This window comes from Sciurus carolinensis, chromosome 12, assembly GCF_902686445.1.
Source record: "Sciurus carolinensis chromosome 12, mSciCar1.2, whole genome shotgun sequence".
Classification (NCBI taxonomy): domain Eukaryota; kingdom Metazoa; phylum Chordata; class Mammalia; order Rodentia; family Sciuridae; genus Sciurus; species Sciurus carolinensis.
The window spans coordinates 85,973,371-85,996,352 of record NC_062224.1 but is presented as its reverse complement, the minus strand read 5'-3'; the positions used below and the strand labels follow the sequence as shown (position 1 = coordinate 85,996,352).

The 22,982-nt window shown below is 51.7% G+C and overlaps 1 protein-coding gene across 1 annotated transcript; it reads right to left on the bottom strand.

The window, feature by feature from the left end:
• Positions 1-67: 67 nt before the first annotated feature.
• On the bottom strand, positions 68-21,840 carry Csrp1 (cysteine and glycine rich protein 1). The gene is made up of 6 exons (XM_047520684.1): positions 21,686-21,840; positions 10,446-10,558; positions 5,785-5,953; positions 4,738-4,867; positions 1,710-1,803; positions 68-1,277 (listed from the first exon to the last, which is right to left on the bottom strand). Exons 2-6 carry the CDS (start codon positions 10,555-10,557, stop codon positions 1,201-1,203), a joined length of 582 nt encoding a protein of 193 aa, XP_047376640.1. The 5' UTR covers position 10,558; positions 21,686-21,840; the 3' UTR covers positions 68-1,200.
• Between the last annotated feature and the right edge of the window lie 1,142 nt (positions 21,841-22,982).

Sequence of the window (22,982 nt, the reverse complement as noted above, 5' to 3'; positions counted from 1 at the left end):
AGTTCCCTCCCAGTCCCCAGGGTGTGGCACGTAGACACATAGACACAGGATTGGGACACCAGAGTTCTGTTCTAAACAGCTTTATTGACCAGATGAGAAATCAGCTTGAGTACAGCCCGTGCTGCAGACAGTGTGGTCCTATCAGTCACTGGAGTCCCAAGGCCCAGCCCCTCCCCCTTCTTCCTGCTGCTCCTGACCTGGGGCCCTGGAAGGGATGGGGTGATGTGGCCAGAGAAAAATCCCTGGAGAAGGGTGGGTGTGGAAGGGGCAGGTCTCGGGTTGGGGGAAGGCCCTGAGGACTGGGCACAGAAGGAAAGGGTGTTGAATGAAGGCTGAGGATCTGTCTGCCTCCCTTCACATGTGATGAACAAGGCCAGGCGACAACAGAGTAAGAGCCTGGGCTGTGCTGGGATGGGGAAGAGCTGCCCACGGCAGCCTCAGGACCCATGGTTAAGGCCAGATCTAGCAGCCCTAATATTTGAACAACTGATAATGTGAATGTGTGTTGGAAGTGTCTCTCTAGGAGCCTCCTGCCCCCCAACAAACAGGGAACTAGAAGCCCTATGTTGTTACCCTCCAGTCCCAAGTGTCTGCTCCAGAGATTCACAGGCAAGAGGCCTAGAGAAACAAGTGTCTCCTTTCTATGGCCATGACCCTGTCGGCATGCCTCTCTGCTCCTCTGAAGCGGCTCCTGAGCTAGGACTCCCCAGCTTATTCTGAGGAACACCAGGAAGCCCACCCTCTTTCCCACAGAAGAGAATCTCTGAGTTCCAATAAACCACAGCCTTCCCCCACTCCATCTTGGTCCTGTTTCCCTCTCCCTGGCCTGTTGCTGCTGCTTAGGACTCCAAAACGTGGGCATAGTTGTCTTGGCCAGTTGAGGATGGATACTCAGCCCAAGAGGTTAAGAACAGGTCTGTGGGGAGAAGTATCGGGAGACGGGGCCTGCTCCCACACAGACTAAAAAGACAGATTTCGCCTACTGGTGATGGTGTGAGGTGCCAGGCAGGGGTAGCTCCTTAGTGGGGTGGGAGCTCAGGCAGACCCCCAACCAAAGGGAGCCAGACGCCCAAGTTCAAGTCATTAGTGATGTGCGGCTACGCTGAGTGAGAAAGAATCCTGGAGGTCCCCAAGGCTGCTGGGAAGGGGATGGCGATGAGAAGCACGGGAGTGGGCAGGGTGTGGCAGGCATTGGTGGCCTCACTCGGAGTGGACCAAGGCCCCAGCTCCTTGTCCAAAACCAAAGCCCTTGGGCCCGAAGTTTTTAGCATAGCATCCTGCAGAGAGAGGAGAGTGATGAGGACACACTCCTTCCCCCAATCAGACCCCCCTGCCACCCCTGGGGACTGGCCTCTGCAAAAAGAAAGTCCACCAGCACCCCCACTTTTACTATATCCCCAATCTCAATAGTGAGGAGGTTCTAGATGCCACTCTGGACCCATTTCCCTTACTACCTGAACAAGGAAAGGAGCCTTATCTGCTTAAGAGCCCTGGTTAGGGAGTTAGGGAACCAGGCTATAGGCCTATCCCTGCCCTAATTTGCCACCTGACTCTGGCCAAGTCACTCTCTTCCTCAGGGTTGTTTCCCCATCTGATGCTCTGGCTCTTGGATTCCACGGCCAGGCGTTGGTTCACATTCAGCAAAAGCATAACTGCAGGGTCTCCCTACCCCTCAGGCCTGCTACTCAACTGGAAGCAAAACTACCCACCTTTGCAGTATATCTCACCATCCTTGTCTGCCAGGGTGGTTGACTCCAGGCCTTTGCCACACTTGGCACATCGGAAGCAGGACTTATGCCAAGACTAAGGAATGAAGGAAATCGTTAATGTAGCCACCGGTGAGTAGGCTGCCCAAGTCCCAGCCGGTCCCCTGCACTTAACCATGGTGGAAGGCACTTCCTGTCGCCTGCTGGGCTAGGGCTGCTGTCAGACAGCAGGTGGGAGCTTTCCAAACACACCACCTCATACCATCTTCAATGATGTGTTGCAATAAAGTGTCACAATGGTTCTATGGTTATTGGTACCAGCTACACCACAAAAGGCAGGCGAAGGTGTGAGATTACCAGCCAGGTAGCTGCTCCCTCCACAGGCAGATGGGACGAGCCTTGTCCACATCCATTCTGCCTACGGATCAGTGTTGTGAGCAAGGGCTCTGGACACCTCTTGACTCTGCCACTTACTAGTTGAACAGCAACCCTAATGTCCTCCTCTGGAGACCTCCCTGCCTATCTCAGAGTGGATATGAATTCCAATGGATTAAACATCCAATGCCCAGTTACAAAGCAGGCATCAGTTATTGGGATTCTCCTAGATCAACCTTGCCTCGAAAATTCTAGAACTCATTGTCTCATTTGCCCTAAGGCTATCACCTCCTGGAGAGTGGCATGGCCTCTCTCTCAGCAGGCAGTTGGCAGCACTAAATAAGTCACTCAGTGTCGAGTGCCTGCTGGGGGCTGGAACAGAGCAGATCGCGGGTCAGTGCTGTCTGTATTACTTTGAAAGGAGAATGGGTCTACGAAATGCACTCCACTGAGCAGGAAGAGGCCAGAGAACGCAGTTCCTCCAGGGGCCACAGAAGGCCTTTTGTGGTTCTGAGTGGTGTCCTAAGAAAGTATAGGGCAAACAACCTCCCAGGGAAGAGGCAAGGCCCAGGTCTGTGCAGAGCAACCACCCACGCCCCACACAGCCAGACCACTGGGCAGCTGGTTCCCATCAGCAACAGCTGAGCAGCCTGAGGCTGATGTGTGGACAGTTTTGCTAAACCCAGGAAAAGTAAGGGGCTGGCAGCAGTCAGACGGGACAAAACAATGCCTTTTAAGGGCAGAGAGACTTCCGCAGCACAGCCGCCCAGTGCCCAGACTGGAGAGTGAGAAAGGAAGCTGGATCCTTTCAGATTTCCTGGCTGCTGGGCCTCACCCACTGACTCCTACTCCCAGGACAGCAGTGGGGTTCAAGAAACTGATGTGGGAGAACCTAGGTCTCTGTCCTCCCCTCAGGGGCCTGTGCAACCTCAACAGTTCCCCAGCCTTTGCTTCTTCCTCTGGAAGGAAGAGGCTCTGCCCCAGCTCCCCAGGCTGGAGGAGGACTCAGTGGCACCTAGATCTCTACCCATCCTCATATGTTCTAGCCACTCGCCAAACCTAAACTCAATCTACTTCCTCATTCATACAACACCTGAAAGGTCTCCTGCTCCTGGATATTGCTTCCATGACCCAGGCAAAGGAGAAGTATCAATTTATCCCTGCCTGTTCCGCTTGAATGCAAAATTCTTTTATCCTGCTCCTTAGAACAACCTTAACTTTCCTTAAAACCTAAGTGATGAGAATAGTAATTCTTAGGTACTTTTTGGCAATTTTCTATTCTCAAAGACAAAACAAGAAAAACCCAATGTAATTATAATAGTAGTGTCTCCTGTTTTTACATAATTTAATCAATGTAGGAATCTCCATTTTGATTTCATGACAATCCCAAAAAGTAAATAATAATAATAATAATAATAATAATAATAGCTGACCTGTATTGAGCAACATACCAGGCACTACATTGTACACTTTTCTTTTAAAGATGGAAATAATAATCCCCACCTTCAACAGTAATTGTGAGGGTTGAGAGTCTGCTATGATCTAGACTTGGCCTAAGTGTTAGTTCCCCATTTCATTCCCTCTGGCCCTCTTCCTCAAGGTCAAAAAGCCTTGAAAGTCAAGACCAAATCCAGAAGAGTTAAAGATGGACTTTAGGCCCAGCTGGCCCAACAGCATGCTGTGTGATCTTGGCTAAGTCACTCCTCCCAGGCCTCCTGTGACAATTCAGAAATCCTCTTTGGCCACATAATTTAGAGTCCTTGTCTGTGCGTGTGTGTGTGTGTGTGTGTGTGTTTAAGATGTTGATGGACCTTTATTTTATTATTTATATGTGGTGCCAAGAATCGAACCCAGTGCCTCACATGTGCTAGGCAAGTGCTCTACCACTGAGCCACAACCCCAGCTCCTTGTCTGTGGTTTTCTAACTATTAATGTGAGCCTGCAAATTCCCAGGGCCTGAATTCTCCTGCTCCTTGCCCCCTGCAGCCTGAGAGAGGGATGTGATCAGCAGTTTGAACAGTAGGCCCTGAGGTGATTTCTACTGTGTGCTGTGACTGGGGCTACTACTGGAATCTTACAGAGGACGGTAGGCCTGGCAATTACGAACAGTCTCCCAGAAGGCTCTGATAGGCCCCAAACTTTGACAACCTCTGTCCTGGGAGTATAGGGGTGGGTTTCTGGGAGTACACATCCCATGAAACAGAACATATATTTTTGGATGGTTCTTAACATTTGGGGAATCACAAATCCTTTTGAAAAATCTGATGACAGTTATGGATCATCTTCCCAGAGACATTCCCCCAAAACTTTGCTTGTACTTTTAGGGGCCTTCTGGAAACTCTGAAATTCATCCATACCCCTAGATTCTGTGGTCCTCAACTCCAGAGTACAGACTGATCTTTGCAACTCCCTATGAATTGTCAATAGATAAGCCATCAATGCTGGGGACGTTACTGTTCATAGGTGATGTGAGCTCCTTGGAGACTGGGAAAGCAACCCACGGTGTCAAAGGGTATTCCTTCCCAGGAAGGGAAAGGGTTAAAGGTCAGGGCTCAGGATGCCCTGAGCAGAGCTAGGGTCACCAGTGGCAAAGTTCTGGGATCCACATTAGAAAGGTATCTCCTTCCCCTCTCAACGTGCCCAGCAGCTGCCTTACCTTCCCGGCACCAATCACCTTCTCAGCGGCATAGACTGCCTGGCTGCATCGGGGACAGCGCTCAGAGCCACCAATCTTCTGGGCAAACTTGGAGGCATTAGGGTTGGTGGTGGGTCTGTGGCCAGGAGCTCTGTGTGGAGAAGGACATGTGGGGAGATGACATGCTGACAAATACAGGTGGGGCTGGTCCTGCTAGGACAGGACCCACCCTCCCCTCATGCCAGGACAGAGCAGCTCTCCCAGCAGGAGTCACAGAGCTAGGGCCACCTGGGCCTCTAGTGTCATCTCCTGTGTTACACAGGGACAAACCAAGGCTCAGCACAATGTTATTTTCATTGAAGCATCAAACTTCCCTCAGCCACCCAGTGAAACCCTGAAATCACTTCACACCTCATTTGCTAAGAATCGCCCTCTTCTGCCCCTCATTTCTGCAGCTGGTCTAGTATCAGATTCTTTCCAGAGGAAATCTGCTGAAAAATCATTCCTGTTGGGTCAGTGACCTTGGCTGAAAAGTGGTAACTCATTCATCACTTCCACCCATCCCCTTGGAGCCGAGGAACTAGCCCGGCCTGCCGCCAACAGCCACTCTACCAGCAGCTCAGAGGTCAGGGAGTGTTTTAGGGGGAGGGTGGGGACCCAGTGACACCCTGTGGTATTTCCAAGGCAAGGACTTCCCCTCTGCAAGAGAGATGGCAGGGCCAAGCGAGGCTGGTGTGGCGGTGGTACTGCTCAAATCCCTGGTCTGGCTCAGACACTTGCCGGGGACCCCAAGGGTTTTCTCATCTATATGGTGAGGAAATTGAACTGAGTAATTCTTGGGGCCCTTCCCAGCTCTGATGCTTATAAAAATATGGCATGCAAGGAGGACCCTGGCCCGTTACATTCCAAGCTAGGTCCCCAGCAGATCCAGTAGCCTGCTCTATAACTCCTTTTTAAATAAATGCTCTCTGAGCCTTCCACTGTTTAACCAAATGTGGTTGAAAATGTGTCCTATAACAAGGCAGGGAGAGAAACTCAAGAAAAAGTGCGAGAACATCTCATACTCACTCCTCATGCTTGATGCCCAGGGACTCCCCCTTGTCAGTGCTCAGCGTGCCTGCACCCTGACCATAGCCGTAGCCTTTTGGCCCGTACTTCTTGCCGTAGCAGGACTTGCAGTAGATCTCCTCCCCATGCACAGCCACAGTGGTGCTGTCCAGATTCTTCTTGCAGACCACTATGAGGGGGACACAGGAATGGTGAATCACAGCTGGAGTGAGTGGCTTATTCCCTGCAGCCTCCTGCAGTTGAAGCTCTCTGGCACTTTGGGGCTTCCTGTTGTTTGTTTTTGATACTAGAGATTGAACCCAGGAATGCTTTGCCACTGAGCTACATCCCCAGTCCTTTATTTATTTATTTTTTCTGGTACTGGGGATTGAATCCAGGGGTGCTTAACCACTGAGCCACATCGCAGTCCTTTTTTATATTTTATTTTGAGACAGGGTCTCTTGAGTTGCTCAGGCTGGCTTTGAACTCACAATCTTCTGGCCTCAGTCTCCTGAGTAGTTGCAATTACAGATGTGTGCCACTTTGCATACAAATTATCCTAACCTTTCAGGAACAGCATAGGTGTGGAGGCCAGTGGGGTGGCCAATAAGCTGGAGGAATCTGCTTGTATGACTCTTGGTGGCCACCCCCCCCCCACCTCCAGGAATCTATGAATCTCCCTCAGGCCTTGATACCCTTGTACCTGTGATGCATCCCACAGTTCAGAGGCAACAGCCTAAGTTGGCTCTAAACCACAGAATGCCAAGTGAAGTTCTTCACTCTGCCCTTAACAGAGACCAAGTGTCCCAACAGGAGAGGAGAAAGAAGAAAGGAAGGAATAAGGGCAGGGTTTTCCAGCCTCCAACCATGGAATTCAGAGGAGACAGTCTGCACATGCTGGTGAGGGTCAGGGGTCGGGATGCAACTAGGGAGGGGATGCAGGTGAAGTGACATGTCCTGAAGAAAAGCCCAACATGGTCAGCTCTGAATGCAATGTAGGCCATGCTAATCACAACAGAACTCAAGTTTTTAGTCTCAGACATAACAGGGAGATGTGAGTCTGGACGCTGGGAAGACTTCCCTGATTCCCGGGGTAAGAGATTGAATGGGGTGACCTGGAGGGCTTCCTGCATCCTCCTGTCCATCTCGCAGGTGAGTTGTGCAAGCTATCAAACATTAAAAGGTAGAGTGGAGTCAAATCCCAGCACTCTCCCCTTCCAGTTGTGTGGCGTTGGGTCCATACCTTTGCTTTTCTGATCTCAGGGCCCTCATTTGTAAATGCACATAACTTCTGCCCCAAAAGGTAGTTTGAGAATTAAATGAGATCTTACATGTGACATACTTAGGACAATACCCTGCACACAATAGGTGCATAATAGAAGTTGGCTACTCTTACAAGCATTATGTAAAGTTGGCACCATAGGGAGACAGGGAGCGGGAGGGACAGGTCTGGGCCTCAAGAGATCATATGTTTCTAACTTCTAGCTTCTTCCCTCACGAGGCTCAACTTCACTCTATTTCTTTAGGTCTCATCTTGGAAGCTTAATTTGCTTTTACAGTAGTTCTTAAATTTTGGAGTTCAATTTGCCCCAGTGAACTGCAACCTCAAACACCCCCTTGTGGAGCTAGAAGTCCAGGACACCACTGAAGAAGCCACACCTCTCAACCTCCCTCTGAGAAGCAACTTGTCCTCTCTTGCCTTTAAAAGGGTCCAGAGCCCTCCACCAGCTCCTCTCTCTCCCTGAGCCCCAGGTTGGAGACTTCAGACTAAATAAGGACCCTCTTGTCCTACCCTCGAGATCTCCACCCCATTCCAGCACTCAGGGCCACCCAAATATGGAACCTCCCGCCACCTCCCCTGGGGCTTGGCTCCTGAGGAGGGCCAGGGAACAACAGGCCAAAGGCTTCAACATTCCCTTCTAGGGTGGGAAGTCGGGAATTGGCCTGGAATTGTTTCCTGTAAGACCTAAATTGAACTGGGAATTCCAAGACCAGAGAGGGAAGGCAGAAAGCAGAGATAAGAGTGGTTGGTGGAATGAGGCCTGTCTTCAGCAACAGGCCCAGGAACTCCTCCCGGAGGAGACATTAGGGCCTATAAGCTGACATCCCCCAGGTGTCTCCCTGCTGGGCTGGCCAAGGCCTCCCAGGACTTTCTACTCTGCCTTGATTCTCTCAGAAGCACGTTCCTACCCACTGAGCCGCCTTCGCTACCCCACACGGCCCTCTGCCCCTCCACCCCATCCAGATGACATAGCTCCCTCCTAAGGTCCACCAAAGATTCAGTCAAGGGGAATTTTGAATATATTCCTTATCCAAGGAAGACCTGAATACACTTCCACCAAATCATGTTAAGCAAAAAACTAAAAAACAAAAGCAACGAAAACCCCAAAACAAACAAACAAAACCTGGATGAGTTAGTTCACTTGTTAGAAAAGTGCTTGACTGAAAAAGAGAAAGGATGCCCTTTTCATTCCTAAACGGATCTTTGTGGGGGACCCACAAGTGCCAGGAGCAGCTCCAGGCACTGAGAATAAGCAAGCGGGCACGCTGCCTCAGACGACTGGGCACACGCAGCACAGTGCCGTCCCCTTAGAGCTCGGACACCCAGGACGCACAGGCCCCAGACCCCAGAGGGACACGTGACCGTTTGCTAGGGCTGCGAGTTGCATAACGGCCCCCAGCGGCCCTGCTCCCCAGCCTGGCTTTGTGCAACTGTTTCTCATCCCCAACACCCCCACACCCCCTGCCCCAGGCCCTGCTCCTTCCTTCCTCTGCCACCGCCTGAATTCCTGACTTCCCCCCATGCCTGACCAACAGCCGTTCCTCCGCAGGCAGGAGCACTTAGCCACAGCTGGTCCCTCTTAGTCAAGGATGAAGCAACATTCGAGAGCAAAGAGAAGGGTCCTTGGGACCCCAGCAGCTTGGACCCTCTTCCCAGCCCTCTCTTATTCCCTCTGGGGAAAAAAAAATGGCTTGAAAATGGCTAAACGATGACCTGCTGATAACAAGACGCCGCTGTGTGTGGCCTCCTCTGCAGGCTGAAAGCCAGCAGGGCTCCACTGAAGCTTGGGACTCCCCATTCATCAGTGAGCCCTGCGGCTGTCACTCCAGGTCCACCAGGCAGGGTGCGGCCCTGTGCTGGCTGGTTTCAGGCCGGCATGCCCGGCAGCAGATCTGGAGAACATCCAGTGAGGAGGTGGCCCTTGGCCTACCTGGAGCCTACTTTGGAGCCCAAATTCCCTGAGAACAAAGGAAGCTCAGATCTCTCGACTGATCTAATGTGGTGCAGGATGGACAGCCCACCCCCTTGCCTGGGCCTATCAGATGGGCTGGGACTCCAACTCCCACTCTCGTATTATCAAACCATTCTGCAGCTGACCCCTGAGTGGTGGGTGCGTGTGTGCACACACATGCATGCACGTGCCTCCAAGAGAGTGCTTAGTGTTTATTGAGCACTCACAAATGCCTGAAGTGCTTCGTTTGTTTTATGAGTTCCTTTCATTTCAATTCTCACAATGACCCCAAGAGGTAGGTACGAATGAGAAAAGTCAACCAGAGAGAAAGTGGCTAACTTGTCTGTCATCATACGGATAATAGAAACTGAATTCTGAGTTTGTCCCTGATCAGACTGGCTCTGAAACCTGGGGCTTAACCAGGACACTCCACAGCCTCCCACTCAGCCGGTCCTCAAGGAAACATATCTTGCCATCGTCGCCTCTTCTTCTCCACCCATGCCCCCCTTGCGTATCAGGGATTGAGCCAGAGGTGCTCTACCACTGAGCTGCATTCCCCGCCCTCTGTGTTGTTTATTTTGAGACAAGGTCTTGCTAAGTCGCACAGACTGGCCTCAAGCTTGGGATCCTCCTGCCTCGGCCTCCCAAGTCACTGGTATTACAGGTGTGCACACCGCACATGGCATAATAGTAGCCTCTTCTAATGCGGACCTTCTGCTCTGAGCACCAGGAACCAAACATCTAGGAATCCAAGGAGAGGCTTCTCCAAGTCACCACTTCCTGGACACATCACCTGACCCAGGTACCCGCCAGTGGAGCATCCAGGTCAGGGTCCCTGGGTCAGCCTGCCCTCTCTCAGTCTCTCCAAGTCTTGGGCCTGGCTTCCTACTTCTGCAGCAACTCTCACTCGGGATTATTAAGGATGGATGGCAGTGATGGTGGGCCCCTTCCTCTCTTCCTCGCAGGCCAAGTAGAGTTGGGACTGGGGGAAGGAGACATGCTGACCTGGAAGGGTGAGGGACAGAGAGCCCAGCTCCTCCTCCGCACTGACCTTCACCATGAGGTTGAGGCCTCGATTGCTTTTTACCCAAGGATCATTTAGGTCTGAAACCTAGTGAGACTTTGGGCTAAAATGTCTTCCTCTGAAATGACAGGTCCGTGGCGGGGAGAAAGAGGAGAGGGAGCCGAGTGGAAAGTTTTCCTAAGCAAGTCTTTCCAGCTTGGCCGTCAGCCCCTGCACACCCGCCGCCACCCTCGGGCCCTGGCCAGTTCACCCCTCAGAAAGCAACTTCTGAAGGGAACAAAAAGGCCCTTAAGTGTTTCCCTCCCCAGCTGTGCCTCAGCCAAATGTCAAGTTATTTACATCCCGCGGGACCAGTTCCCCGGGGTGCAGACAGGCCAGCCTCCCCCGGGGCCTGGTCCTGGGCAACGCGGGCCAGCGGTACTCACTGCACAGGAAGCAGGACTTATGGAAGCTGTGGCCCTCACACTGGACCTCCTCGGCAAAGTACACCGTCTTCTGGCACACCCCGCACTTCTTGCCTCCTCCCCAGTTCGGCATTCTGAAAGGGGACACCAAAAAGGGAATTCATTTGGTTCACAGAGCTGGAAACACAGACTGCCCGTGATCAAGAAGCAAAGGCAGAGACTGAGGAGCAAAGGTATAGGCAGGACTCCTGTGGGGGCCGTGCTCCCTGGTTCCCCCAGCATCCTCCAGTGCTTCTTGGGGGTCCCTCCCGCCACTGCATCCTATGAACTAAGTGGATGCTGTGCTTCCAGCCCTGGGTAGGTCCCTCTGAAGGAGGCTGCAGGAGCAAAGCGAATGAACTGGCTGCCACTGTACACGTCACCATGGGAACAAGTCACCAAGAGAGTGGGCCACGAAAGAGGCCAGAACTCTAAAACACAAATCCATTCAGGCAAAGTTCACAAAGGGGCAAAACTCTAGCTGTTGGCAGATGAACATATGGGTGGAAAATGGGCTGCAGAAAGGCAAAGGAAGATCACGAACTACTGACTTAGGTGAGTCACGACTAAGGCAGGGACCGGAGCACTGTGGGTCAGGGGTTATCAGAGAGGCTGCGAGACTCTGGCAAAGTTCTTTTTTCTTTTTCTCTTTGATACCAAGGATTGAGCCCATGGGCACTTAACCACTGAGCCACATCCAGACTCCCCCCTTTTTAAATTTTTTTATTTAGAGACAGGGTCTCACTAAGTTGCTTACTAAATTGCTAAGGCTGGCTTGGAACTCGGGATCCTCCTGCCTCAGCCTCCCTAGCTGCTGGGATTATAGGTGTGCACCACCACACCCAGCCAAAGTTTTTGCTTAACTTGGGTGGATGTCACATGAGGGGTCCCTCTATCATTATTCTTTGAGATATTCATGTAGACTTTTAGATATTCTTTTGTATGTAAGTTATAGCTCACCAGGAGCCACAGGAGACAGCCACACAGGGACACTGTTCTCAGGCTTCAGAACCAGGTAATGAGCTTTTGCAAAACCAGATTTAGTAACACTGCCCCAAATGTGATGAATCATAATCCCTGAGAATGAGGTATACAAATTTTTAGTAAGCACCCTAGGTAAGACTAAACAAGTGGCCTGGACCAACTTTGAGATACTCTAGGTACTGGCTCGGAACTGAGGGGTCCTGATGCCAGAAGGTTTTGTCCAATCTGGATCCTGCCACTCACTGGCTGTGTGACCCTGGGTGAAGCAGTTGCTCTTCCCAAACCTTGATTTCCATACCTGTAATATGAAGCTGCTACATAGAATATTTCTGGAGAGTAAATGAGATATGATATGTCAAAGGCCTGAAACATAGTAGGTGCTCAATAAGTATTATTAACACACAAATTGAAGACTACAAAACAGGCACTGCCACTGGTCAGTGCCTGGTTTGCAAAAAACAGCAGACAAGGTAAATGCTACAGGAACATGGCGATCACAGAAAACCCTTAAGCTGACAGCATCTGCGTCTCTCCTTCCACTTCAATCTTCACCCTATAGACACAGGACAGGAGGAAGAAGACCTTCTAGCTTTTCGTCAGAAGTTCATAAAGGGCAGGGGTTCTATACAAGGCACATCTGATGGAGGTTTCAAGATGGGTGTCAGGTGTCCCAGGTGAGTGAAGAAGGGTGCAGGTTCTAGGAAAGGAAGCACTCTGTGTCCAGAGCCAGGAGGCAAAGGAATCTAGGGAGAAAACTCTCCGGAACCTGTGTCATGGAAATCTTGAAAATAGGCAGGTGACATCCAGGACACACCCTCCCAAAGCAGGGCTTGTGCTGGCAGCTAGAGAGTCGGTGTCAAAGATGGAGGTACACCTACTCCCCACCACAGGAGAGCTTCCCACCTCACGAGGACATGGGCCTCACATCAAGAAGGGGGCCCAGGTGGCGCTCGTGTAGAGTCCCATGCCCTGCACAGCACCTGGTGTAGAGGTATTCAATAGATAGCTGAGGAACGAGTGAAGGATGCCCAAGTACTGAGAGCCACCCTGGGGCCATGTTCTCTGCACAGGTGTGTCTCCACAGAGCCCGGGGCCTAGCAGAGTGCTTGAGAAATGTGCACAGGCGGGAGCAGAGCTTAAGGTGGAGGAGGGGTTTGGTGATGCCAGCTCAGTCCCCCAGATGACAGGAGTCTCCAGCAAAGTTTTGTTGGAGCAGAGGAGAGAGATATATTTTCACTCCCACATCCTCAAAGTTGGGGTTCCCTCTAGTCCCTCTCCCTCCCCAGTCTCTGGTATGCACACCTACCTGCTGGCACCTCCATTGCAAGGACTCTCTATACCTGTGACCCTGGCCTCTCCTCTAAGCCCAGACGCCCACACCCAATTCCAGGTGAGCATGGCCACCTGGGCAGTGCACAGGGACAGATTTGCACAGGAGTCATCTGATCTCTCTACCTTTTTCTCAACCTTGTTTTTCTCCAGACTTCTCCATTTTTGCTTGTGGTACCACGACCATCCTCCACTTCACTAAGGAATCTCATCTCAGATCTGGGAGGAAATGGGTTCCTTGCCCTTCCCCAGCTGTGGCTCACTCTGCTCCCCTTGACCCACTGCCAAGGCCAGGAGCCAGGCCCCTCAGGTTCTACCACCTCTTGGTGCCTGTCCTCTCTGTCCTTCCCACTGCTCTCTCGCCTTGCCCGGGAGGTCACAGCAGTTGCTTGAAGAGGACCTCTGCCACAGTCTCCTTTTTCTTAGTAATATCCTGTTTTCAGCCATGGCCCGTGGCCTGGACCTCACCTCATCCACCAAGGTTATCGGTTCCGGGATGGGCCAGGCCAGTGAGACAGGGATTTCTGGGGCTCTGAAAGAAAAATGATTCTGTCTTCTGGGAGCATTTCCCCAACCCCCATGTGGAGCAAAGAAGGGGAGCAGGGGGCTCTAGCACTGTCGTCACAAGAGGGGACAGGGCAGGTGATCCTAGCATAAAGTTGATAGCTGGGGAAACAGAGCTGAGATACAAAGGAAAGTGAGTCTTTGATAACATCATTAAGCCCAGCCTCAAGTTCCATCTATCCATCTCTGAGCTCTGCTTAGACAAAGCAACAAACTCCCTCCGCCTTTACGTCAGTTACTTAGTGCACATGGGGCACATTCAGAGTGACGACCCTGACAGCCAGCCGCTTCTGGAGTCTCCTTCCTAGTCCATCCTGGCACGTGGCTCCCAGGTCTGTCTCATGGAGCATTCCCCTGCTCAGAAACCAGGAGGTGCCGGCTGCAGTGGTGCACACCTGGAATCCCAGAGGCTTGGGTCCCAGCGCCTTGGGAGGCTGAGGCAGGAGGATCACAAGTTCAAAGCCAGCCTCAGTCATTGAGGGAGGACCTGAGCAACTCAGTGAGACCTTATCTCTAAATAAAATATAAACAAGGGTTGGGGATGGGGCTCGCTGGTTAAGTGTCCCAGTACCAAAAAAAAAAAAAAAAGAAAAGAAAAAAGAAAGAAACCATGAGGTCTTCCCTGCCTGCAAATGACCACACCCCCCTGGTGTTAGAGTCTCCCCACAGCAGTCAGTCCCACTGCTTCCCAGCTGTCCCCAGCTACTCCATCTCAGTTACTGGATAGCCATTTGACATGTGTGCAGCCCGGGGCAGGTAGAAAGCCCTGAGGCGGCACCTGTGCACAGAACTTGGGGGGAGCTGTGCAGAGGCAGAGGGCTGAGGCTGGGGCCCACTGTCCTCCTCCAGACCCTGGAGGGACCTCTGCCTCTGCATAAGCCCAGCGTCTCCTTTTCCAGGTCCTGTCTCGACCTCAGCTGCTCAGGCTCCTGCGCATCACTGACACAGCCAGCAGATGTGGCTCCTCTAATTGCACGCGACTTCTCTGCCATCTTAGATAACCTGGGGCCGGTGCCAGTTCCCAGCCTCTGCTGATCAGTCCTTCCGCCCTGTCCCGTCCTGAGGACTCCAGAGCTAACTGCACTTGCGGAACAAGGGTTCGGAGCTGCCAAACTGAACAATGAAAATTCCACAGAACAGCAGCGCATGTCTGACCACCTTCTTCCCACCTTCCTTGCAGTGTGGGGGCCCTCGTTCTATTCAGGCGGCCGCCCCCTCCACCCAGTGCCTCAGGGGAAGTGTCCCACCCCAGATCTAGGGACAGACATTTGTGGTGATCCCATTCCCCTGCCAGTGGCTGATTCAGGAAGAGCTAGGACCACATCTGGCCAATGAGATATGAGAGAAACTGCCTAGGAAGCCTCTGAGGGAAATGATCAGTCACATGGAACCACGTTGGCTCCCTTAATTCTGCCAAGGTGCCTCGATGTGACCCAGCCAAGGCATCCAGACTGCTGCTATTACCTGCCATGTACTAGACAGTTTATGTGCATCATCCCATTTCCCTCTCATTGCCTGAAGATGGAGAATATATGCCCACTTTATAGACAAGGAAAACAAGGCTCAGAGAGGGTAGGCAACTTGCTTGTAATCACACAGCTGGAAGAGACAGAACTGGATTCTAATACAGGTTCTAATGCATTTCTGTGTCCTCTGTGGCCCCACGCTGCAGCCTAGCATAGCTAAAAGTGGCTGCATGCAGTTGGTGTACAGTTCTTCAATGCTGGCTCTCTCCCTTGTCCCTCTCCTCCCTTTCCAACCCCCTGAACCTGCAGGGGACATGCTCATACCCCTAGGAACACCCCTAAGGGAGGAAAGTTCCCCTAACCACGTGGTGGGGAGTCAGTTCCAAGCAGCGTTTTGTTCCTACACACAAAAGCCCTTCTCCTCCTGGGGGAGACCCACAGTCCATACAGGCCTACCCTTGTTCTCCCTGGCCCCATTTCAGGGGCCCACATCCAGCAGGGCCCCAGGGAATCAGGAACAGGGGCGGGGAAATGGGTAAAGCCCAAGGACCTGTCAGGGAGGAAAATCTGCCCAGGATTCCTCTTGGCCAGGCCTTTCCTTTGAGGTTGGCGTTTGGTTGGGGCGTTGGGTGGGGGATGTGGGGGGAGGGTCTTCCCTTAGGAGCCCAGTGACAGGACATGGCTTTAGACCTCGAGAGGAAAAGTAGTGATGGTGTCCTCAGCCAGGAAGGCTTTCATAGCCCTTGTGGATGGGCTCCCTGCCCGCTCTGATCAGAGAAGGACCCTCCAGGAGACCCTGCATAGGGGAACGAGTCCCAGCTGGAGGGAGCTCCTGCAGTGTGAGCTGGAGCAGGTCCTCACCCCGCTCCCTCCTTTCTGCCAAGTCCCTACTTTCCAATAGCCAAATTCTGCCTGTGAGAGGTTGAGTTGCCTTAAAAGGAAAGCGGTTTCTCAGTTCACAGAGTGCTGACAGAGGGCCACTTAGCTCCTTTTCAATTGACTTCCCTGTTCTAGGGGACAGCAGACCCGCCGGAGGGTATGGTAAAGAAAATTCCCTAGGTCAGAGTTCAGCGGTTAGGGAAATGGGAGCTGGGGTTAAAAGGATCAGATGCAGCCCTTCCTAGCTGAAAGATTCGGGGTCAAGTTATTTTCTGCTCTGGGCTTAACTTGCTTATCTCTAAAATGAAGCACTGACAGCCAGCACAGTGGCGGTGGCGCATGCCGTAATCCCAGCGGCTCCAGGGACTGAGGCACGAGGATTGCGAGTTCAAAGCCAGCCTCAGCAACTTGGTGAGGCCCTAAGCAAGTCAGCGAGACCCCATCTCTAAAAAAATATATAAAAAAGGGCTGGGGATGTGGCTCAGCGGTTGAGTGGCCCTGGGTTTAATCCCTGGTACCAAAGGCGGTGGGGTGTCGGGGGAAGCACTGACTATCCCAATCCTATCCTGAGGATTAAATGAGAATGTATAAAAATAAATGCACAGGGCTGGGGTTGTGGCTCAGTGGTAGAGCACTTGCCTAGCATGTGTGAGGCACTGGGTTCAATCCTCAGCAACACATATAAATAAACAAATAAAATAAAGGTACTATGTCCATCTACAACCAAAAATATAAGAATAAAAATAAATAAATAAATGCACAGCCCCTGGCACCCCATAGGGCTCACACCTCTGATTTCCTACTAATGGGACTGGCCCAAGCAAACCTTAACACCATCCTGCCAGATGTGGGGCCAGATGGCTACCTTCCTTCACAGCTAGGTCACATCTGGAAGGAACACAGCTTGAAAATCAATGTATCAAATAGGGACCAGGAATTCCTGACTTGTCTTTCAGCCCAACTAAGGAGTCTGGGACAAGTTGTTGCCCTTCTATGGGGTTCAGTTGCCCTGGCAACCTGAGTCCACAACCAGGGACCTTTTATTGGGGAGGATGGTACTAGGGATTGAACTCAGGGACACTGAACCTCTGAGCCACATTCCCAGCCTTATTCTTGTATTTTATTTAGAGACAGGGTCTCACTGAGTTGCCCAGCACCTTACTGTTGCTGAGACTGGCTTTGAACTTGTAATCTTCCTGTCTCAGCCTCCCAAACACTGGGATTACAGGCATGCGCCACTGTGCCCAGCTAGCAGGGACCTCTTGTATATGGCTCTGGATAATCAAGAATCAGTACTATCTTCTGTGTTCACACTATCCAGTGTATTCCCTTCAGGGAGTTATATTCTCACTGGGAATTGCTGTCTGTGTTCTGGTTTGTCCTACTTCACTCACTGTGTTGATAATCTCAACAAAGAACAGAACTTGAATTTTCTGCTGAATAACTGGAAATATCCAGTCAGCTGTTTACCTGAAATGTCAGGATCCTCAGGGCTGGCTAAAGAACAGAAGTCAAGAATTGACCTCTCCTTGGGCTGGGGTTGTGGCTCAGTGGTAAAGCGCTTGCCTGGCATGTGTGAGGCCCTGGGTTCAATTCTCAGCACCGCATATAAATAAATTAATAAAATAAAGGTCCACTGACAACTAAAAAAAAAAAAAAAAAATGACCTCTTCTTATAAGCAACAATCTCCAGCTGGCTGCCCTGCCTAGAAGTCCCAATAAGAGCTGTACCCAGATCCTCAATCTTGAGAGGAGAAATCCAAGATGGCAGCTTATCCAACAGCAGAGCAGGGGGTGGACCAGGGAACAGACTCTGGTGCTCACCCCAAATCTCACGAAAGTCAGCAAAGGTCATATGTTCAGTGGGTCATGTTTCAAGTTTAAGAAATCATCTCAGGGAGGTATAACTTAACTGCCAGCCACCAATGCCTAAAGGAGGTCCCCTCTCATCAAACCCTTGACAAATCATCCCACTTCTTTTTTTTTCTCCTGTGGAAAAATCCTATCTCTCCCATTTCATAATCACTTGTTCCCTAGGGCCAAAGGGTGACTGATGGGCCCAGGGCTTAAGTTCCCACCCTCCTGGTCCAGTAGAGACCTGTCAAGTATTTATCTAGTTAGAAACATGCTGCTCATATTACGTGACCTGTTTGGTATCTGCCAGGTATACAGGAGTGCTGTCATCCTTTCCAACCCTGCAGCTCAGCCTCTTCCTCCAAGCCCCCATGCCCAGAGAACAACCAAGGACAGAAAGAGAATGAGGGGACCCACTGGTTCAGAGTCCACAGAGCCTGTATATTAGAAGTGACTCTTGTGACCCTAGGAAATAGACTTCCCTGAAGGTAACAGTCACAAGGGATGGCCAATAGGAAAAAGGGAGAGGCTTGGCCACAACTTTATATGTCCCACTACATGATTTCTTTGGAACCTTGTACATGATTCACCTCTCCAAGAAGTCAACCAGCATCACTGAGCACTCACGGCTCCAGGTCCATATACCCCAGAACATGACTGGAACCAGCTCAGCACCCTCCCTCGCTCTGTGGCACGACTTCTCTCTTTTCAAATCCATGCTCCATGACTCTTGTGGGATTGTGAGCTGCCAAGGGTAATGCTACGCGTTCCCCTTTCCCCACTAATTCCCTGAGGCCATTTTGTAGCAGAGTTCTCCACTTGGAGAGTTCAGAAATCTGCGGGTCATGAAACCTCAATATGTACAGGAAATCCTATAGCATACAAGGCTTTGCAGACTAATTAACAGATAGTTTCTTGACTTTTGTCTGGAATGATGTCAACTTAGAGTGGTAACAGTTGGTTGTCCCAAGCGCTGAACAAAAAGGTCTGAATTGTTTTGCTTTTATTCATTTTTTAAAAAGAAAAACAAATGAGCAATTAGGCTTCATAAACACAGGTTGCTTGCAGCTGACATCTCAGGAAGCGCCACCCCATGACACCCCTGCATAAAGAATACCCGCCCCCACCCAGGGGTTGACTTGATGCTCCAGCTGCAGACCTTCCATTTCTTCCTCTCTTGTCAACACAGGAGCCAGACGCTGCCTCTGGCCCCTGGGAAGCCCTGGAAATGCCAGAGTCTGGAAACACTAGCTGCCTCCGTATTTACACACTTTACCATACATGGGAATTAATGCTGGCGTCAGACAAATTCCTGGGGAGCTACGTAGTCCAAGCCACGTCATTACCATATAAATTCCTGACAAGTGGCAACTGCAGGCAAAGCTCCTGTCAGAACTCAGGACCCCTCCCCTCCCCTCCCCTCCCCCAGTGGTGCTGATTGCACTGATCTCTCTCTCTCTCCCCCTCACTCCCTCCCTCAAGCTGGCCCTTATCCAGGCTTCTTTTATTTCCTGCAAACCTGGTCCCAAAACACAAACATGCATCAGAGCTGGTGAAAGCATAGCTAGCAACTCAAGTGTGGGACTCCCCTCACCCCCACCCCAGCCATGGAGCTGAGTGAAAACCTAGGGTCAGGACTCCTGACCTCATTCACATAAAAAAATGGCAAGGTCGTATCTGCCTTTAAATTATTTACAAGTCTTAAGTATCTTGTAAAGTTAATGCGTTTCACAAATGACAGCTATTTCCTTAGTGAGTTAATCTGGAAAGAGAAGTGTCAGCCCAATGACAACTCCTCAGGGGACCAGCTGCAATCTGAGCAAGTTCCTTCTCACCTCTGAGCTTCAGTCTCTCCATCTGTAAAATGGCAAGCATCAGCACCTACCTGATAAATTGTCCAAGATAATACTTAACATGATACTTAACACAGGCCTGGCACCAGTAAGCATAGAGATCTGCTTACTATTATCTTAAGAAAAGGCCAATTCTAACACTCATTGTCTCTAGGTATTTTCCAATATGCCTGCATAATGGCAAACAGCTGGTTTGCTTGGAGTAGAAGCCTTTTTCTCACTTGTACCTCTTTGGATCTCAAAATGTTCACTACAAACCTCTTCCCAGGCCTCTAGCAAGCCAGCTTCTCACACTGAACATAGCCAGGTTTACATAAATACTTAAAACTTTAATAGTCCACCAGAAAGCCTCCTAATTTGCTTTCCCTTCCAGGAGATCCAGAGTGGATAAAAACTTTGCTTCTTTCCACACACCTGCTTGTCAACACTACCTGCAGGGAAAAACTGGTGACTATCTTCAAGGTTTATGAATTCCAGTAGGACAATTCAGCTGAAAGCCCATTCCTGCCCCCATTCGTTCACCAAATGTTTACTGATCACATACCAAGTGTCAGCATAACCCACCCCACCGCCACCAGGCTGCAACTCTGACCCAGGGAGGACTGGCTGGCTCCAGAGGCAGATGTGCAATTACAAAAGAAAACAGCTGGGCCAGAAAGGCAGGTGCTAGGAGAGACCAGAGGCAAAGAGACTGAGGCACCCCTGTCTGACGCACTTTATTAGTAGGTCAGTGACAGAGCTGCTGAGCCACACAACCTCCCTCGACCCTCAACACCAGGCATCAGAGACCTTGGGTCAGTTCTCCCCTCCCCCTCCTCCAGGCCACACCATACCCTCTGCAGGATAAACTTCCTTCTCCATCTGACTGTCCCCGCCCCGGATATCCACAGCAAGGCAAAGGGTCCTTCACTGAAAGACCAAGCAGCAAGACTGGATTGGCAGTAATGGGATAAAGAGTAAGAGAGCCACAGACTCAGGTCAGTCTCTCTGAAGGCATGGCCCTAGCTTCCTGAGCAGGAGACTGGCTAGAGAATCAGAAGGCAGCCGCTGAGTGGGAGCCCAGAAGCTCAGCGCCCGTCTCCAAATCACACCTGGGTCAAATCCCCAACCTGACTCTGAGATGACGGAGAGGCAGCTCACAGCTCCAGTCAACTTTGTGTCTGAGAGGAAGGGGGTGTGGATAGGGAGACGGCAGCACCTGATCGCTGCTCTGGTTCTGAAAGAAACTGAGGTGTCAAGAAGTTGTCCCTTGTCCAAGGTCACTTGTATAGTAAGTGGCAAATCCAAGAGTCAAAACTGTCTGCCTTCCGATCTCTCATCAAGATTCCTCGCTACTTCTTCATGGTAAACTTTGTACCAGAGTGGAGTGGACTTCCTCCATGCCAGTGTGACAAGATCCCAAGGCCGTGACCTCTCACCATGGGGAAGGCCTGACTATTCTTTCTTCCCCAGGGGGTGAGTGGTGAGAGCCCAGGGCCTTGAGCTCCAGTTCACCTATTGCTCCCAGCCTCGGCACAGACCTGACTGCGTTACAACAGCACAAGGACCAGACACTTGCAGAATATGCCAGGCCTGTGCCACTGGATAAGGTACCTGCCTCAGTGGGTTGCTTCTTGGGTAACATACTGCAGCTTGCTTAAACGTGCAATATCAGCCCCTTTCTCACTGGCCCGCGTTCCCGGCTGAGGCCACACCAGCTCACTGAAGGCTTTCAGGTTTCAGTGCTGGGCAGGCCCAGCACCACCACTTGGGGGAAGAGGAAAGGCTGTTTCAGAAAAGGGAAAACACCTGCGTTCAGAGGCACAGATGCCCAAGACCAGGCCTATGAAGCCAGATGTTTTCCCATCCCACCCGCTGGCACTTTGTCCCAGAGGAGGAGGCGGTGGGAGGGGTGGCACGGATGCCCTCATCTCTCTGCCATACAATGAGCGTCAGTGGCCCGCAGAATTGCCAATTGTTCTGCCCGACCTGCAGGCGGTGGGGGGAGCCGGGTCGCCCTGGGTCAGGAACACACGAAAGCCAACTGTGTCCAGGAAGCCCGGGATTGAGTAGAGACCCAGTGTCTCCAGGAAAAAGAAAAACCGCCCTAGCTTACTACGGCCACTTCTCACAACTCGTCCGCGACGGTCCCGGCTCGCGTCACTTTTTTCCTCCAAACTTTCCTTGCAGCCGCCAGGGCCACCGCGGGGCGGGAAACATCAGGAGGCAATGGGTGCGTCCCTGGAGTCCCTGCAGGGGACGGCCGCAGGGGACAGAGGCGGGCGATGCTCGGGAGGTGGCCGGGCGCACTCACCTGGCAGCGATCGGCGGCTGGCGCGAGTGGCAGGCTCTGTCGGAAGCGGTGGCTGGGTGCGCCCAGCCTGCGCGCCGTTTTGTTCCGCTCCAGGAAGGCGTGTCCCTCGCCACGCCAACCAGTAGGCTTTGCACACCGCACCACAGCAGGGCTGATGTCACGGCGCGAAGCCCCGCGGCGCTGCCCCCCCACAAGACACCAGCAGCCCCGCCGGCGGGCGGGAGCGGGAGCAGAGACGCCGACTCCAGGCGCGCCTGCGGCCCGCGCTGTGGTCCCACTGGGCGCCCTGTCGCCGCCGCGGTCGCGGGAGAAAAGTCTTGCACGTGGGAGGGACTTCTAGGGCTTCCCTGTCAGCAAGACAGGAAGGAGGAGATGTAATCAGAGAAATCAGATCGGTGATAAACTGGGGCCTTAGGGAAGAGTTGGGGCGCTCAAATTTGCGTGTCCCTGTGGCAGACTGTAAGGGGCATACCTTGGGAGCCAGAGTAAGATGACTCTTTCAGGCGAGTCAGGTCCTAACCCTTGAACTTACTAAGCCCCGGCCTAGACAACGCGTTGGCTCAGGTTCATCTGTGCACGGGGTACAAGTCACCGGCGTGTTTGGGAGGGACAAATGAGACCGTACAGGACCAGTGAGCCTTCAGCAACGCCTTCTCCAACAGCTCTGGTCCCCTCGGCTTACCCTACCTTCCCAAAGGGGATTGCCCTGCCACCCTTCAAAGCAGTTGGAAGGTCAGGGAACTGGGTAAGGGGAGAGGGGCATACCAATTGGGAACTGCCCCAGAGGCAGCTCTTGGTGGCCTGGGCCTGTGTCCACCATTCTGAAGGTTAGAGGCCTGGAGAAAATCCCACTTTTCAGAACTCTTTCGGGGATCGAGTTGTCAGGCAGGGTTCTATCTGGCCCAGTGGCAGCTTTACAGGTGCTTGGAACTTCTCTAATCTCTGAAATGCTCCAGGTCCCGCTGTATCTTCTCCCCTGGGCAGGCCCTTAGGTTTCATTTATAGCCTTGGGTTGCTGAATTTACTCTCTTTCAGGAATACAGTTAAGAATCTCATGATCCAGAAAATGAGATCTTTATCTAGGTTTTTCTTGCTTGCTCCCATAAGAAACGTAGGCCTTTATCAAGGCCCATCATATATAACTAAGACCCTCCAAGGCTGAGATAAGTACCCAATCAATGTGTCTTGCAGAAACACTGCTATTCTCATCTGACCCCACCAAATTGCAGAAGAAGAAACCCGGAGAATTCCTGGTCTTTCTTGCACTGAGCAAATAATACATAAAGAGGTACATTAA